The sequence below is a fragment of the Rhinolophus sinicus genome, linkage group LG01 (genome assembly GCF_036562045.2).
Source record: "Rhinolophus sinicus isolate RSC01 linkage group LG01, ASM3656204v1, whole genome shotgun sequence".
NCBI classification, from domain to species: Eukaryota; Metazoa; Chordata; class Mammalia; order Chiroptera; family Rhinolophidae; genus Rhinolophus; species Rhinolophus sinicus.
Window position 1 is genome coordinate 63,827,660 of NC_133751.1, and position 18,066 is coordinate 63,845,725.

The 18,066-nt window shown below is 34.6% G+C and overlaps 1 protein-coding gene across 1 annotated transcript; it reads right to left on the reverse strand.

Annotated features, from left to right (window-relative positions):
• Positions 1 to 2,701: 2,701 nt before the first annotated feature.
• Positions 2,702 to 17,457, reverse strand: TEX55 (testis expressed 55). Its single transcript, XM_074340632.1, has 4 exons — positions 16,279 to 17,457; positions 15,548 to 15,691; positions 13,074 to 13,136; positions 2,702 to 3,246 (listed from the first exon to the last, which is right to left on the reverse strand). Exons 1-4 carry the CDS (start codon positions 17,455 to 17,457, stop codon positions 3,196 to 3,198), a joined length of 1,437 nt encoding a protein of 478 aa, XP_074196733.1. The 3' UTR covers positions 2,702 to 3,195.
• Between the last annotated feature and the right edge of the window lie 609 nt (positions 17,458 to 18,066).

The following is an 18,066-nucleotide window of genomic DNA, read 5'->3' on the forward strand; positions in this document are numbered from 1 at the left end:
TTTAAAATTGATTTGTAAGAACTTGTTACAGATGTAGGATATTGATCTGCCACGTTCATTACAACTATTCCTCTCAGTTAATCATTTGCCTTCTTCCTAACATTTAAAAAATATGTTTTTTCAATACATTTTTAAAATATAAAGTACATTTCATGTCAATTATATAAATATTTTCCTTAATGACTTCTGTCTTCAGCATAATGCTTAAAAAGGGCTTTCCAAGATTTCGTATTTTCCTGTTCTTTATTTCTTTAAGTCTTTCTTTTTCTGTAGTTAACTCTTTTAACATATACATATATTGTTATATACGTATATGTGTGTTGTTTTATGATATGGGGTAATCCAACTATCTGCATCCAAATAATTAAACAATGATTAAAGTAACATTAATTGGATGCATGAAATTTCATTGCATGGATATGTCACAATTTATTTGATCAATCTGTGGTTGAACAATTTTGTGGTTGGACTATTATCCCACTTTTTTCTTGTTATACAAATTTATCACAAAGCTTCCCTTTAAAATTTCTCCAGGTATAGTGGAAATATAATCTGTCTATAGGAATGATTCATTGTGGGGTAGTTTGGGTGATGACAAGGTGTGGCTCTTGTGGTAGGTGACTAAAATAGAATGTAAAGTTCGTTAGAAAGGAGTAGTCCTTTGTTACTCACAGCTCACTCCTTTCCCCTGTAACTACCCACACTGACCTTGGAGCCGTTTGAGGCTCTGCCTGGAAAAACATCTTTTCCCTTCACTTAGCCACATTTGTGGGTTCTGAGGTGGTTTATCTGTTGTTGCTATCCCATCTGCTTTCTGTTTTCAGAAATCATAAAAATCACTGGTCTCTCTCCCTTCTGCTTTGAGTATTACAATGCATTTACTTCTTTTTGTAAACATTTACTGTATTTTTAATGGAGTTTGAGGACGACTGCTTTTTCTTAAGAAAAAAGAAAATTAAACCCAGAACTAGGCAAACAACTCAACTCTGCCTACTGGAATCCTATCTGTTCATAATAATGGGCCATATTTCTACTCTCTAATGTTAGCTTGTTGCAAATTCTGCGAACACCATAAGAAAAAACATAGTCTTTTGAGAACCTAATAAGGCACCAGGAGACTAATATTGTTTGCCACTCATAAAAACATAAGTATCTCTGTCTGAGTTTTAGCCTTACAATGATATAAAGATTCAAGCATAGGTACACAGCCAACTGGAACCCAATTTTCACCTTTAGTGTTTGCTCCTGGTCTGGGACTACATCCTATCACTTAAGGACTAAAGAACTGAGTATAAGTACTTGTAGTTGATTGATCTTCTATACTAGACAGCTCTTATAGTAGAGAGCCTGACTCACTGAAAGTGAGGCTTGATCTCCTTTGCCCCCTTCTCCTTTCACTCAAATGTTTAGACGGGATCACTGAACCATACCAAGCCCGTGCCTCTGGTCCACTGCCTCACTGTGAAAGGTCATAATGGTAATTGTAAAATGTATCACAGAAAGCCAATGAGAAGGGCTGAGGTAGCTGTTGTGGTCTGATATGAGGTGTTCTGCTTTAATACACATACGAGTATTAATGCTGTCTGATCTTAGGGCTGAAACCAGTGAACTAAATTCAATACTTAATTTCAGTTGTTATTGATAACATCCAAGTTTTTAATCACTAATAATATTGTTGGCCTTTCAATCTCTGGGTTATTTTGTTCAACCCACTGATTAATTGTATTCTTATTCACGTCACTTAAAACTTTTCCCATAGGTTCCTTGCAAATTTATCAACTTTCACCTAGTTTTGTCAGCTCCCAGTCAACACATAAGCCACCTATCCAAGTGGAGAACATTTATTGAGTCTGAGCACATGAACATTTTGTGGATAATTGAAAGAAATACTAAATACACTTTAAAGTTATAAGTAGGGAATTTATTTTGGTACAATTACTAGAAATAAAATTCAGGTATAAAAACATAAGATTTGTGCATGATTATTCAAGCAGAAACTTAATTCATTATAATGCAAACACATAATCACACCAAGTCACCAGTTAAATAATATAAAGAATCAAGTCTGCTTTAATGTCCAAATAGAAATTAAATGAAAGATTCAACTCACAAAAGTATAACAGTATCAGATGATCATCTCAGTTATGATTGCTGGGCAGATACTCTCATACCAGACAGATCTTATTAAGGCTTTTTGTTTTTAAATACCAGTTCAACTGGTTATACATGCCACATGATGTAGATACTATTCAGGGGATAAAGGTAATGAGAAAGTGACATTCTGCCTCTCCCACAGGTGTGTACAGAGTAGTATACTTGTTTGAATGTTGTAGTTTAAAAGTCAGAAGGGAGCTGTCCCTAGGAATAGACTAAATTACATCCGCTAGTGGCAGAACACTTGTATAACAGGCATGGTCAAAGAGGAAAATAGTAAACATATATTGGAGGTATGAAGAACCAAGAAAAGAGTTATTACAATGATGATCTTCCATTAAGAGAGAAAAAAAACTGTTGTTCAAATTATTTTCCACACATTTTCTGGTTGAAAATTTTATAAGCAGATTGGAGACATGATAGATTTAAATGCTTTAGGAGAATTGCATACAAGTTGCTAATATTCTTTTCTCGATCCTCTTTGGGATTTGTGAACTTGTCATTGTTCAGTACTTTGGAGGAATGAGTAGGTTTTTTTTTTTTTGGGGGAAATTAGGCAGAGACACTTTACTTCCAGTTGCTTATTGGACATCTTCAATCAATACCAACGATCAATTATACACCTTTGCTGCTAAGATCACTAATAGAATGCAGTTGACTCATACTCAGCAGTCTAGGGTAATGCACAGATGTAACAGTAACCTGTAGCTGCTCAATTCCCAAATCACTTCTTTAAACAGATATTAGAAAGAAGCTACTGTAATCCTTCATGTACCAAATTGGATTGGTTCCACTAAGGAGGAATGAGTATTGAAATATCAATGCATGGATAAGTATAACGTGTATATTTTCATATGTTTAGCTAGAGGTATCTGTAACTGTTACGTGAATTTTAGAAAGATACCCTATTGATTTTTACTTAAAAATTAAGAACACATTTAGGCAGAGTCATTACTAATGACCATTCAAAAACCATTTTTCAGAGTGGGACACAGAACACAGTGTTGACATTGATGGCTGTAAATAATATTGAGGAGCGCTTCATTCTTTGTAGGTCTCTCTCTTATCTCTGTCCTTTATCATTTCTTGTACCTGAGGAGAATGAGAGAGAATTTTTTTCCACTTACAATTTTGGTATACTTGGAATTATCATGTCTTGTGATATTAAAATACATACAAATTTAGAATACAGAAGTCCTTGTACTGAACTCTTACAAATAATTTAGACTTCGATAAGTCATGAATACGTGTTGTAATCTCTAGAGGAACCAGAGGATATTAGGGCAGTGACCCTATTCTGTGTGATACTATAGTTATAGATATAGTAAGTATAGATATCATATACATTTTTCAAAACCTATAGAATGTACAACACAAAGAGAGAACCCTATGTAAACCATGGCCTTTAGTTACTAATGTATCAATATTGGCTCATTGACTGTAACAAATTTGCCACACTAATGCAGGATGTTATTAACAGAGGAAACGAGGTGTAGGGAATAGGAGAATGGGAAAGTAATAAATGGGAACTCATTACACTTTCTGCTTAATTTTTCTGTAAACCTAAAACTACTCTAACAACAAAGTCATTAATTTTAAAAAGTCACCCCAGTGTGAAACCCCTCCCCACAAAATTAAGAGAGTACAACTTCTAAGCTTATAGAAAAATGGAGTGATAAAAGAAGGCAAAAAATAGAGGGAAAAAGACAGAACATTTAGGACAGAGATAGCATATGGTAGGACAGTAGATGTAAACCAAATACACCTTTAATAACATCAAAAACAAGTGGACTAAATGCTGCAATTAAAAGCTTGTCAGATTTGCATAATGTTAAAAATTATATGCTACTTACTAGAAAGACATCTAAAACTTACAGAGAGAGTAAAGTTAAAAGGAACAAAAATAGAAACATACACATTTAAACACTCTAAAATAAATCTGGTATAGCTATAAAAATACTGAACAGAGTTGTTAGAGTTTATGTTATACCTCTTAATGACAAAAAGTTCAATTTACCAGAAAGGTATAAGAATTCTAAATTAACATGCACCTAATAACATAGCCTCAGCTACCTAGACACAGCATAAATAGACAGAACAATAAGGGATTAGGCAAATCCACAAGCACATTGGAAGACTTGATCAACATATTTAGCAAATTTGACCTAATGGATATATTTAGAACACTTTCCAATAATTGCAGGATAAATCTTTTCTTCAACCCCAATTAATTCATTCACAGCAATTAACCATATGCTGCATCATAAAACAAGGCAACACATTTAGAAGATTTGAAGTCTTGTTCTATGAGTAAAGTGCAATTGACAGAAATCATTAACCAAAGGGAACTAGAAAATCCGATATTTGATGATTTATATAAATATTCTAATGTTCAAAACTCCAGGAGTTGAAGAAGAAATCATAATGAAAATTAGAAACTATTTTTAAATTACATACAGTGAAAGTGCTACATACTTAAATTTATGTAATAAAACCTTAAATGCATATATTATATATAGAAAGATCTGCTTCCTATATGCAAGAGTAAGCATTTGAAAAATAAATCCTGCAAATAAGAACTGTGTAATATGGGCAAAATACAATCCCCCCTTCCTCCTTGCCCCCCCCCAAAAAAACCCCAACTAAACCAATAATCAAATCAAAACAAAAATATCCCACAACAACCAGAAGGTTTTGGAACTAAGGAAAGACAGACAGATTTTGGAGGCGAGTCTAAAATTGGAGCAACTTACCAACATGGGATGAATTCCTCATTTTTTGCAACTGACCCAATGGTAGTCATAGCCACAGCTGTGCCTAAAACTCACAGAAACACCTAAAACTCTGACAGAAAGCCCACTCTTTCTGGATGAAGAATCAAGAGAACTAGCCTGGTCAAGTATGGCCAGATGCTGAAGAGTGAGGGGAAACCTAGAAAGGGAAGGAGATTCTCCAATTCTGTGTATGAACCTTGCATAAGACTCAGGCTGAGACCTGAATCGTGCACTCACAAGACAGATTCAAAGTAGTGCAGCAAAGGCTTCAAGAGTTGACCTGAGCTATGACCCAGCAATCACAGAAGGCAAGAGTGCTTACAGATTGAATCTAACCATGTTAACTGCCGGCTAAAACAAAAACATCAACCTTCAGCAGAGGAATATGACAGAACTAAGTCTATACAACATTATATTCACAATGTCCAGGATACAATCTAAAATTATTTTTCCATCTATATTCATCAGGAATATTAGTCTGACTTTTTCTTGTGTTTTTGTCTGGTTTTGGTAATGCTGGCCTCACACAATGAGTTTGAAGTGTTCCTTCCCCTTGAGTTTTTTGGAAGAGTTTGAGAATAATTGATGTAAATTCTCCTTTAACTCTGTGAGAGCTCACCATGAAGCCATCTGGTCCTGGGCTTTTCTTTGTTGGAGGGTCTTTGATTATGATTCAATTGCCATGCTAGTTATAGGTCTCTTCAGTCTTTCTATTTCTTCATGATTAAGTCTTGGCAGGTTATATGTTTCTAGGATTTTATCCATTTCCTCTTGGTTATCCAATTTGTTGTCATTTAATGAATTGTAAATAGTGTCATATGATCCTTTTTATTTCCATGGCATCCATTGTAATGTCTCTTCTTTTACATCTAATTTTATTTGAGTCTTCTCTCTTTTTGTCTTAGTCTAACTAAGGGCCTGCAAATTTTATCTTTTTTTTTTTTAAACCGAACATTTAGTTTCACCTTCCTATTGCTTTTCTATTTTTTATTTTATTTACCTATGCTCCAATCTTTGTTATTTCCTTCCTTTTGCTAACTTTGGGTTTAGTTTGTTCATTTTCCAGCTCCTTCAGGTAAAAATTAGGTTGTTTATTTGAAATTTTTCTTCTTTTTAAAATGTGTTTATTACAATGAACTTCCCGCTTAAAGCTTTTTTTTTCTGCATTCAATAAATTTTGGTATATTGTGTTCTCATTTTCATTTGTCTTGAGGTATTTTCTAATTTCCTTTTTGGTTTCTTCTTTGACCCAATTGTTATTCAAAATTGGAAAAGAAGAAGTAAAATTGTCCCTGTTTGCAGATGATATGATCTTATAGAAAGCCCTACATACTAATAAATGAATTAGGTAAAGTTATAGAACACAAAATCAACATACAAAAATCAGTTGCATTTCTATACACTAATAACAAACTATCCAAAAAGGAAGTTAGGAAAACTATCCCACTTACAATAGCAAAAAGAATAAAATATTTAGGAATAGACTTAACCAAGGAAGTGAAAGATTTGTATATTGAAAACTGTAAAATATTTTTGAAAGAAATTATATAAGAAACAAACAAATGGAAAGACAGCCCATGTTCATGGATTGGAAGAATTAACTTTGTTAAAATGCTCATATTACTCAAAGCAATCTACAAATATAGTACAATCCCTGACATCCCAATGGAACTTTTTTTTAACAAAAGTAGAAAAAAATTGTAAAATTCATATGGAATCACAAAAGACTCTGAATATCCAAATTAAGCTGGAGAAAGAACAAAGATGGAGACATATACTTCCATATTTCAAAATATATTACAAAGCTATAGTAATCAAATTAGTATTGTATTGGCATAAAGACAGACATATAGACCAATGGAACACAATAGAGAGCTCAGAAATAAATCCATATATATATATATATATTCAACTGATCTTCAACAAGGTGCCAAGAATACACAAGAGGGAAAGGATAGTCTCTGTAACAAATGGTGCTGGGAAAACTCTATATCTACCAGCAAAAGAATAAAATTTAGACCCTTAGCTTATGCCATACACAAAAATCAGCAAAATGGATTAACTTAAATGTAAGACCGAAATGTAAAATTGCCAGAAAAATAACATAGGGGAAAATTTTCATAACATTGGTCTTGGCAATGATTTCATGGATGTGACACCAAAAGCACAGGCAACAAAAATAAATAAATAAACAAGTGGGACTACGTCAGACTAAAAAGCTTCTGCACAGCAAAGGAAACAATTAACAGAATGTACAAGCTACATACAGAATGGGAGAAGATATTTGCAAACCTTATATTTGATGGGGGTTATTCTCCAAAATATATGAGGAACTCTTACCAAAAAAAATACAAAACAAAACAAGTAATAATTTAAAAGTGGGCTAAGGACTTGAATAGACATTTCCCCAAAGAAGACACACAAATGGACAACAGATACATGAAAAAATGCTCAATGTCACTAATCATCAGGATATAAGCCAGTCATAGAAAGACAAATATCACATCATTTCACTTACGTATGTGAGGTATCGAAAATGTAAATTAATAGAATCAAAGAGTGGAATGGCAGTTGCCAGGAGCTAGGGGGAGGAAGAAATAGGGAGTTGCTAGTTAACGGGTATGAAATTTCAGTTAAGCAGGATGAATAAGGTCTACAGATCTACTGTACAACATGTACCTATAGTCAACAGTAATGTACACTTACAAATTTGTTAAGAGGGTAGACTTCATGGTAAATGTTCTTACCACAATACATTTTAAAAAATAAATGTGTACAGTGCAGTGATCAGGCATCTACACAATCTATGAAGTGATCCCTATGGTAAGTCCAGTACCCATTTGGCACCCTGCATAATCTATACAACATTATTGGTTATATTCCCCATAGGGTATTTCATATCCCCATGACTATTTTGTGACTACCAATTTGTACTTTCTAATCTGTTCACCTTCTCCATTTCCCAACCCCCTCCCATCTAACAACCATCAGTTTTTTTTCTCTGTATCTCTGTATCTATTTGTTTTGTTTGCTCATTTATTCTGTTTTCTAGAATCCACATATAAGTGAGATCATAAGTTATTTGTCTTTCTCTGACTTATTTCACTTAGCATGATATTTTCTATGTCCATCCATGTTGTTACAAATGGTAAGATGTCATTCTTTTTTATATCAGAGTAATATTCCATTGTATAAATGTACCACAATTTCTTTATCCAATTATCTATTGATATACATATAATTATTTAAAGTCAAAATATTTTTTCTGAAAGTGCTGGATAATACATATTTTAGGTGTTGCAAGACACTATCTGTGTTGCTGCTGTTGAATCCCCCTTCCCTTTCCCTTCTTTCTCTTCTCTTTCTTCCTCTTTTTCTTCTTCCCCTTCCTCCTCCTTTCCTCCTTCTCCTTCCCTCTCTTCCTCTTCCTTCTTCAATCACTTAAAAAATGTAAATTCTTTCTTAGCTTGTGGGCTGTTAAAATCAGATGGTCCATAGTTTGCCAATGCCTGGTGTATATTGTTCAATTAAAAAGCAAAGATTGTCAGAAAAGATAATGAAAATATAACATATCAAAATTTGTGAGATGCAATTAAAGCAGATGCAACTAAAGAAGAGGGAAACATTTTTTAAATGTCTATATTAGAAAAGGAGAAAAGTCTAAAATCAATGATCTAAGGTTTTGCCTTATGAAGATGAAAAGAAAGAGTAAAGTAAACCAAAATTAGGGAGAGGAAAGGAGATAATAAGGATAAGTGCAAAACAGAAATTGAAAACATAAACAATAGGGAATATCAACAAAGCCAAAAGCTGTTTTTTTTTTTAAAGATCAACAAAATTGATTAATCTCTAGCTAGATTGATTAAGAGAACACAACCTGATTACTGATTTGATTTTGTTATTAGTTATCAGTCTATTCAGATTTTCTGTTTCTTCCTGATTTAATCTTGGAAGATTTTATGTCTCTAGGAATGCATCCATTTCTTCCAGGTTGTTCAATTTGTTGGCATATCATTGTTTATAGTATTTTCTTATAATTCTATGTATTTCTGTGGTGTCAGTTGTCACTTCTCTTTCACTTTTGATTTTACTTATTTGGGCCTTCTCCCTTTTTTTCTTGATGAGCTTGGCTGAAGGTTTATCAATTTTATTTGATCTTTTCAAAGAACTAGCTCTTGGTTTCATTGATCTTTTTATTTTTATTTTTTTAAGTCTATGTATTTCATTTATTTTCACTGATCTTTATTATTTCCTTCCTTCTACTCACTTTTGGATTTGTTATTCTTTCTCTAGTTCTTTTAGGTGTAAGGTTAGATTGGTTATTTGAGTTTTTGTTGTTTTGTTTTTTTTGAGGTAGGCCTATATTGCTATGAATTTCTCTCTTAGAGTTGCTTTGCCTGTGTCCCATAGATTTTTGGGTTGTTGTGTTTTCATTTTCATTTGATTCAAAACATCTTTTGATTTCCTCCTTGATCTCTTTGTTGACCCAGTCATGGTTTAATAGCATGTTGTTTAGCCTCCATGTGTTTGTGTGTTTTTCAGTTTTCTCCTTGTTATTGACTTCTAGTTTCATACCATTATGATTGGAGAAGATACTTGATATAATTTCAGTCTTCTTAAATTTATTGAGACTTCTTTTCTGGCCTAACACTTGGTCTATTCTGGAAAATGTTTAATGTGCCCTTGAAATGAATCTCTATTCTGCTGCTTTGAATGAAATGTTGTAAAAATATCTACTAAGTTCATCTGGTCTAATATGTCACTTATTGATTTTCTGTCTGATTTATCCATTGATGTCAGTGGAGTATTAAAGTCCCCTACTATTACTGTTGTTCGCTCCCTCCCTTTATGTCTGTCAATATTTACTTTATATGTTTAGGTGTTCCTATGTTGAGTATAGATATTTATAAGATTTATAGCCTCTTGTTGAATTGATCAGTTTATCATTATATATAATGCCCTTCTTTGTCTCTTGTTTCAGTCTTTATTTTAAAGTCTATTTTGTCTGATATAAATACTCCTACCCCAGTGATTTTTGTTTCTATTTGCATGAAATATCTTTTTCTATCCTTTACTTTTAGTCTGTGTGTGTCTTTTGATCTGAAATGGGTTTCTTGCAGGCAGCATATGCTGGGTCTTATTTTGTATCCATTCAGCCACCCTATGTTTTTTGGTTGGAGCATTTAGTCTATTTGCATTTAAACTAATTATTGATAGGTATATAGTTATTGCCATTTTAGTTGTTTTCTGTTTTTGTCGTTCTTCTCTGTTCCTTTCTTATTCTCTTGCTCTCTTCTCTTGTATATTGATGACTTCCTAAAGTGTTATGTTTTTTTTCTTTTCTCTTTAGTTCTTGTATATCTTGTTTTTTGGTTTGTGGTTACCACATGCTTCATGTATACTAAGCTATGTTTATAGCAGTCTATTCCAAGGTGATGGTTGCTTAAGTTCAAATGCATTCTAAAATCATTACATTTTTTTACTCACCTCTCCAATTTTTAAGTTTTTGTCATTATTTTTATCTTCTTTCTGTGTATATTTGTGTATATCCCTTAACTTATCGTTGCATTTACACAAACTCTTCCTACTTTTATCTTTTAACCTTTGTACTAGCTTTGTAATTGGTTGATCCACTGCTTTTACTAAGTGTTTGCCTTTATCAGGGAGACTTTTTTCTTTCCTATATTTTCTTATTTTAATTTTTGATCTTTTCTTTCTACTTAAATAAGTCCCTTTATTATTTCCTGTAATACTGGTTTACAGCAGTTTGCTTATCTGGGACACTATCTTTCCTTTGATTCTAAATGATAACCCTGCTGGGTAGAGTAATCTTGGTTGTAGGTTTTTACCTTTCATCGCTTTCAATATTGCTTGCCAATTCCTTCTGGTCTGCACAGTTTCTATTGAAAAATCTGCTGATTGTCTTACAGCAATGCCCTTCTACATAACTAACTGCTTTTCTCTTGCTACTTTTAAGAGTTTTTGTCTTTAATTTTTGGCATTTAATTATGATGTGTCTTGGTGAGGGCATCTTTGGTTTCATCTTGTTTGGGATCTCTGTGCTTCCTTTACTTGTATGTCTATTTCCTTTGCCAGGTTAGGGGAGTTTTCAGTCATTAGTTTTTCAAAGGTTTGAAGATTCAAAAGGTTTTCAATCCCTTTTTTCCCCTCTCTTCTCCTTCTGGGACCACTATGATGAAAATGTTTGTATGTATGAGGATCTCCTTAAACTATCCTCATTTTTAAAAATTCTTTTTTCTTTTTGCTGTTCTGACTGGGTGTTTTCCATAACCTTGTCTTCCAGATTGCTGATTCGATTCCCTGCTTTATCTAATCTGCTGTTGATTCCTTCTATTGTATTCTTCATTTTAGTTGTTGTATTCTTGCTGGTTCAGTTATTGAGTTCTTACTGGTTCTTTTTTATGTTTTCTCCCTCTTTGTTGAAGTTCTCACTGAGTTCATGTATTCTCCCAAATTCATTGAGCATCCTTACAACTAGAGTTTTGAATTTTGTATCTGGTAGATAGATTGCTTGTCTCCATTTTGTTTAGTTCTTTTTCTGGAGTTTTGTCCTGTTCTTTCATTTCTGTAATTTGACAAATTATTCTAAATACTGATATGTAAATGCACAGGCCTAAAAACATCCAAAATATTTTTAAAGAAGAATAAGATGTGAAGACTTACTCTGATAGATATTAAGACTTATTATAAGGCATACTAATTGACACAGTCTCATATTAGAGTAATGATAGAGAAATATACCATAGGAATCAAATAAAGAGCAGTGTGTAGAAGGTATGGTGTTTTTTATAGTAAGTGCTTGGTCAGTTGGATGTCTACTTGAAAAAAAATGAAACTTGACATGACCTCACAACCTATACAAAATCAATTATAGATCGATTGGATATAAATGTAAAAGGCAACAAACAAACAAAATTTAACACCTTTCCCCACCAAAAAGCCCCACAAAGAAATTTCTACAAGAAATATAGGGGATTATAGTCTGGAGCTTGGGGAAGGAGAGACTTCTAAAACAGGATCAAATAAGTACTAATCATAAATTAAAAGACTGTTAAACTTGACTATATAAAAACTAAGAATTTCTGTTTATCAAAAGATTCCTTTAAGAGATAAAAAGGGAAGGCAGAGAGTGGAATGAGATACTTGTGACAAACACAGTCAACAAAGAGCTCACAACCAGAATATGTAGAAAATTGTTACAAATGAATAAAAAAGACAAACAATACAATTAAAAAAAGTATTTCTAAAAGGCCAATAAACAAATGAAAAGTGTGCAACTGCTTTAGTAATCAGGAAAAAGAAAATTGAGACTGCAATGATTTATAACTAGCCACCATCAAAATGGCTAATGCTAAAATGACTATAAAACTAAGTGTTAGATGTAAGTAGTAAAGGTGTAAAACAACTGGAATTCTAAGACACATTGCTGCTAGGAGTGTAAATTGGCACAATCATGTAGGCAAACTGTTTGAAATAATCTACCAGAGCTGAGCAAACACATACTTTGTGATCCAGCAATCACTTTCGGGGTATATATGCAAGAGAAACATGTGCGTATGTGCACCAAGAGAAATGTACACAAAGGTTTATTGGAAAAATTTTGCAATAGTTCCAAGCCAGAAACAATGTGAATATCCACAATCATCATAGAATGGATAAATCGTGACATTTCACACAATGAATACTATATAGCAATGAAAATGAACTATAGTCACATGCAATAGCATGGATTAATCTCACAGTCATATTTTTGAGCAGAAGAAATCAGATATAAATGAATACCTACTATATGGTTCCCTTTATAGAAAGTTGAAAAAGTTGATGAATTTAAACAAGAGTGTTTCATGATTCATGATTAGTATACAATTATAAAGACAACTGAGGAAGTCATTATCATAAATGTCAGAATAATAGTCCCTTTGTGGGGAGTAACAACTGAGGGAAAGAAAGGCCTTCTGGGATTGCTGGCAATGTTTTAATTTTTTAAACTTGAATGGTAGTTACAGGTTTGCTTACTTCATAATAATTCACTGCATTGTACATATTTTGTTTTATATAATAGTATGTGTGCTATATTTACACTAAACAGAACAAAAATATTGTTCTTTTTCTCCTATTCCATACCTGAAACAGCATAAAACTCAGGGGGTCCTCTGGCCTTTCATAGACTAAGTTTTCAGTGATCTGCTGAGAGAGAGCATAGGGCATTGCATTATGGTTCTGAGCTATAGTTATGTGGTTGGGTTATATCTGGAGCGATCATTTGCACTAATGTAACATGCATCCTAGCACTTAAAAAAAATTCATATATCTCTACAAAGTGTCAAATTAATTTCTCACTACTGATAAAATTAGGCAAATTAAGGTAATATTTAAAGGAATAAAAATTTAGTAATACTGGGTTTCCCCCAAAATATGACCAGGTCTTATATTAATTTTTGCTCCAAAAGACGCATTAGGGCTTATGTTCAGGGGACGTGATCCTGAAAAATCATGCTAGGTCTTATTTTCTGCTTAGGTCTTATTTTGGGGGAAACACGGTAAGCAGCAATGGATATTTTTCTAGTTTCCAAGATCAAACAGGTAGTGAGAAAGTTTTAGAGAAAGTTTTTGTTTTGAGTATGGTGATTTTGCTAGCCTGAGAAATTAACATTATTTGCTTTGAAGGATAGTTAGAGAAAAGTATTTTGAGTAAAATTTTAAAAAGACTATATGATTTTACATAGAATCTTCCTTCTGAGGCATTTGATTCTAAAATGATGTTAATTGTAATAATAAATTAGAAAGGATATATAAAACTTCAGAGATTCACTACTATACTTTTTTTGTTGTTGAATAACCCCCAAAATTATAATAAAGTAAGCACAATTCTCATTTGTAAGGAATAACAATAGGACAAATTTTTGGTATAAAATATTCAAGGTCTGTTTAATGTACCCATACCCATTATGTATTTCATATATGTTTCTATTGAATACATATAGGGTAACTAATTTTTCTTATAATAGCATTGAATGCATAAGTATTTTTTTTCTTGACAGATGAAGAAATGTACTTATAGAATGATTAGAATTCTATTTTCTTCAACAGCTTTCATCCTTCAGCTCTTCTTTGATTAAAGCCACAAAACCCAGCCATTAGTGCTCTCCCATAAAAATAACATTTTGAGAAAGAAAAGGCATAGAGCAGTTAACGGAGTAAATATCACTTATTCTTATTTTATATTTGGAAACTGAGATTCACAGAAGTTACAAAATTTTCTCCAAATAGCAAAGATGAAAAGTGGCAAAGTTAGGTTGGAGCATTAGATTAAATTTGTAAAGTTTGTGCTCTTTCTACTTTACCCTACTTCTTGAAACTTAAACTTTTCCAGTTTAAATGTTTTCATTTGAGGTGGGTCATTCTTATTTTATACCTTTCTAACTATAAAGTTACTTCATGTACTCATGTATTATATACATATATGTACCCTGCTGGGTAATAATATTAATGTAAAAATAAATATGTCAGGAAAACAAAAACAACCCTCCAAACAACAAACATTTTATAAATGTGATAATCTCTTGTAATTCTATATAGCCAAGGATGTCATATTTTGAAGAAGATTCCAGCCCCATATCCTAAGGTCAGTAAAATTTGTAATTTCAAGAATTAGAAGCAACTCTTAACTACTATTCTCCCCAAAGAATATGGTTTGTTAGTTAGTCACAGGTTGGTTATCTTCTGAAAGTTTTATATTCAATCTGGAAAGTCTTTTTCTCTCTTTTTCAATTGCCAGTATTTTGTCCTTCCTTCTAGTCTGGCTCAAACTTTAGCCCTTGGCCCAATTTTTCTCTATAAACAACTTATCTGATCCCTCTGAATGGCTTCATATCATGGTAGCACTCATTTGGTATTTATAATTTACTACATTTGGTTAATACCATATTTTGCTGTGTATAATGTACACCCATGTTTCTGGCCCAAACTTTCAAGGAAAAAAATCTTTTGTTTCAATTTTTTAATTCAATTTTTTATTTGTTTACATTTAGGTACTTGTTTTTTGTATTATAAAGGAATTTTAGCATTTATTTTTTAACATATTATGGTACAAGAAATTTTATGTAACAAATAATTATAAAAGACAAGAAGAGATGCAAAGTACAAAACATTTTATGTACCGGTAACAAATTTATGGTATTTACCCATCATAGAAGGCCAAGAACTCTTTGTTGTTACAAGTTCATTGTAAGTTCAATAAAACCGATTATCATGTTCCAGGGTATTATTTTGCATATGGATATCGTTATTGATTTCTAGAGTTACACTTTTAATTCATAAGCATAAATAAAAGAAATAAAAACATTTATAAAGACATGGAATTAGTACTACCCCTGTATAATGCGCATCCTTATTTTTCCCTCACCAATTTGGGCAAAAAAGTGCACATTATACATGGCAAAATATGGTAATCTTAATGCACTAACTGACTTCTCGATAAGATTATATCCCTTTTATAGCAAAGGCCCTTTCTTGTACCTCTTGAAAGCAAGGTCAAAGTTTGTTTTTTACATTATAATTACCTAAAAACTCACAATTAAAGGGAACAAAAAGTTTACCTGGAATATTTGCAGAATGTGGTGTTTCTCCATGTATTGTAGTGAAATTTGATAAGGATCTTGATATACTATAGAAGGGAATCGTCTCCTGTAAGTTTCGTTGTGTGCATGAGAACTCTCTCCTTGGTATTCTGAAATATCATCCTGAAATGGAAATATCCCCCCCACCCACCAAAGAGTCTTTAATAAATAAAAAAGCCCCATGAAGTTTCGTTCTTATTTTTGTCATTATCAGTGGAAGCTGGTATTGATGGGATCTGAACACCAGGAGTTGAAGACACATTATTAGGAGAGACCTGGCTGACCCTCCAGGCAATACAATGCACCTCAAGTCCTGGCAGATATCTTAGGCTTCTCCAACCTACTTCAAAAAATTCTCCCTTCACAGGGATCTCCAGTTGACTCTAAATTTCTTTCCTTTGGTAGAAGCCCAGGGAGGAGAAATGACTTAGTGTCCTAGAGTTAGCAGCAGAACCAGGACTTAAAACCCAGCTCTTCTGAATTGATCCTTCCTGAATGGCCTTAAGGTAGCAGAGAAAGCAACACGTCTCTTTATTCCCACCCTTCTCCTGTCCTACCTGAATCCTACAGGTCACACATATCACAACATGTAGGTTTATTTCCTCATCCTTGATCCAATAAGTACCCCTCCAACTCCCCCCCTGCCCCCCACTTCCAACATCACAGGCCTCCAACCTCCCAGGAAGGTATCAAATGCCCCTTTAACCTACAGGCTTGGTTTCTGTGACTTGAATTTTTTCTTGATTGATGATATAGTCCAAGTTGGTTGATAAGGAAGGGAATCTTGCAGAAACACCTGGTTCTGGTGCTTGGAAATTACTTATGAATTTGGTATCCAATGAGTTCAATGTTTGCAGAAAGTTTCCACTTTCAGTGTCAGTTGTACTCGAAACCTTGGAAATGCTGAGGTCTGTTTGGCTAACTTCAAATTTGCAGGGTTGTATTCTGAAGTCAGCATTTCTGTTCTCCATGCTGGTAAATATTCTGCCACCATACTGGTCACGTTCTCCATAATCAAGCCAGGGGTCTTTTGTGTCATAAGCCTTGTTGTACATTAAGTGGTCAGCCTGGGCATATTCACTGTACTCAAATGTAAGCTGATGGGCACCGCTGTCAGTTTGGTCAGCAGCCTGGTGTTCCGCTTGTTCAGAAGCTTGGTCATGCACTATGTGATGAGTCTTTGCAAGTGTTTTGTAACCAGTTTGATCAGATAATCTTTCATTGAAAAGTTGATCATAAGTTTTTTGGTCAATCAGGCTGGACAATCTGCTGTCAATCTGTTCAGAAGTTCTTCGTTGAGCCTGGCCAGGTATTCTGTAGTCTGTCTGTTCAGAGGCTCTTCGGGCAGAGGAGGTAGACAATCTACTGTCAATCTGTTTATAAGCTCTGCTCTCAGCTGGGCTGGACATCCTGCGGACAAACTGCCCGGAAGCTATTTCATCCTGGTTAGACAATCTTTGTCCAGAAGTTCTTTGTTCGTATAGGACAGGCATCTGGCTGTCAGTCTGTTCAGACTCTACATGATCAGCTTGGTGAGATGACTTGTTGTCCATCTGTTCAGACATTGTTTGGTCAACCCAGTAAGCAGTTCTATGATCAGCAACATCATCATGGTGGGATGGTTGGAGGTCAGTCTCATCAGATGTTCTGTGCGCAGTGCGTTCAGATAATTTGTGGTCGGTTTGGCCAAATATGTTGGGTACAGCCTCGCTGGACACTCTTCCATCGGCCTGGTTAGCTGTTCTGTGATCACTCTGGTTATCTGCCTCTTTTTTGTCCAGGTTCTGCCAGTTGTCCTCCTGGCGATCTGTGTGGCTGTTATTTGAGGGCTTGGCTGTGCTTTCAGGTCCCAAGGATTCCGGTGGAGCCTCACCTGGAGGCTTTATCATTTTCTGCCTGTCCCTGACTAGCCTAGGTTGCCAGACGCTGTGGGTGGTGCCAGGCTGGGTTGTCTAGGTGACCTTCTGGGAACCACGACAACGATACCCACAGGCTTTGTGCGGGCTTCTGCGCATGAATTCTTGGCACATGAGTGGACGCCTGGGCGTGAGCCGAGCACCGGGGCTGCCGCGGGAAGGGCTGCCTTCAGCTCTGGGCACAGTCTAGAGAGGGCTTCTACCAACGCGCGGTGTGGTCGTGAGCAAGGGCGGATACTCTTCTGAGAACAGGTGATGACCACACGCTGGCATCGCCACCGCCCAGAGGCTGGGCAGCAGGCCTCTGTGAATGGTGCCTTAGAACAGTACCCTTCTCATTTTCCTGCGGAGGTTCACAGCGCTGTGTGTGAAATCGAATCGTTCAGGTACCACCACTCCTCTACTCAGCAAAACGGTAGCCGATGAAAACAGGAGGGCCGCATACCTGAACAGAGGTAGCTGTTGCCATTACATCACATCCGCGTGTCATCCACCACTGACGGGTCTAATCACAATTGTCTCTCGCACAATAAGAGTGTGTTAGTGCTGGGCGCTGTGCTAGTAAATGGTCCTGCTGAATGT

Excerpts from the sequence above, each read along its gene's own strand:
- TEX55 (XM_074340632.1), bottom strand. The coding sequence starts at position 17,457 with ATGATAAAGCCTCCAGGTGAGGCTCCACCGGAATCCTTGGGACCTGAA. Across the intron at positions 15,692-16,278 it reads AAGTCACAGAAACCAAGCCT|GATGATATTTCAGAATACCA; the intron begins GTAGGTTAAAGG and ends TTTCCATTTCAG. Across the intron at positions 13,137-15,547 it reads ACATTCTGCAAATATTCCAG|CAGATCACTGAAAACTTAGT; the intron begins GTAAACTTTTTG and ends GCTCTCTCTCAG.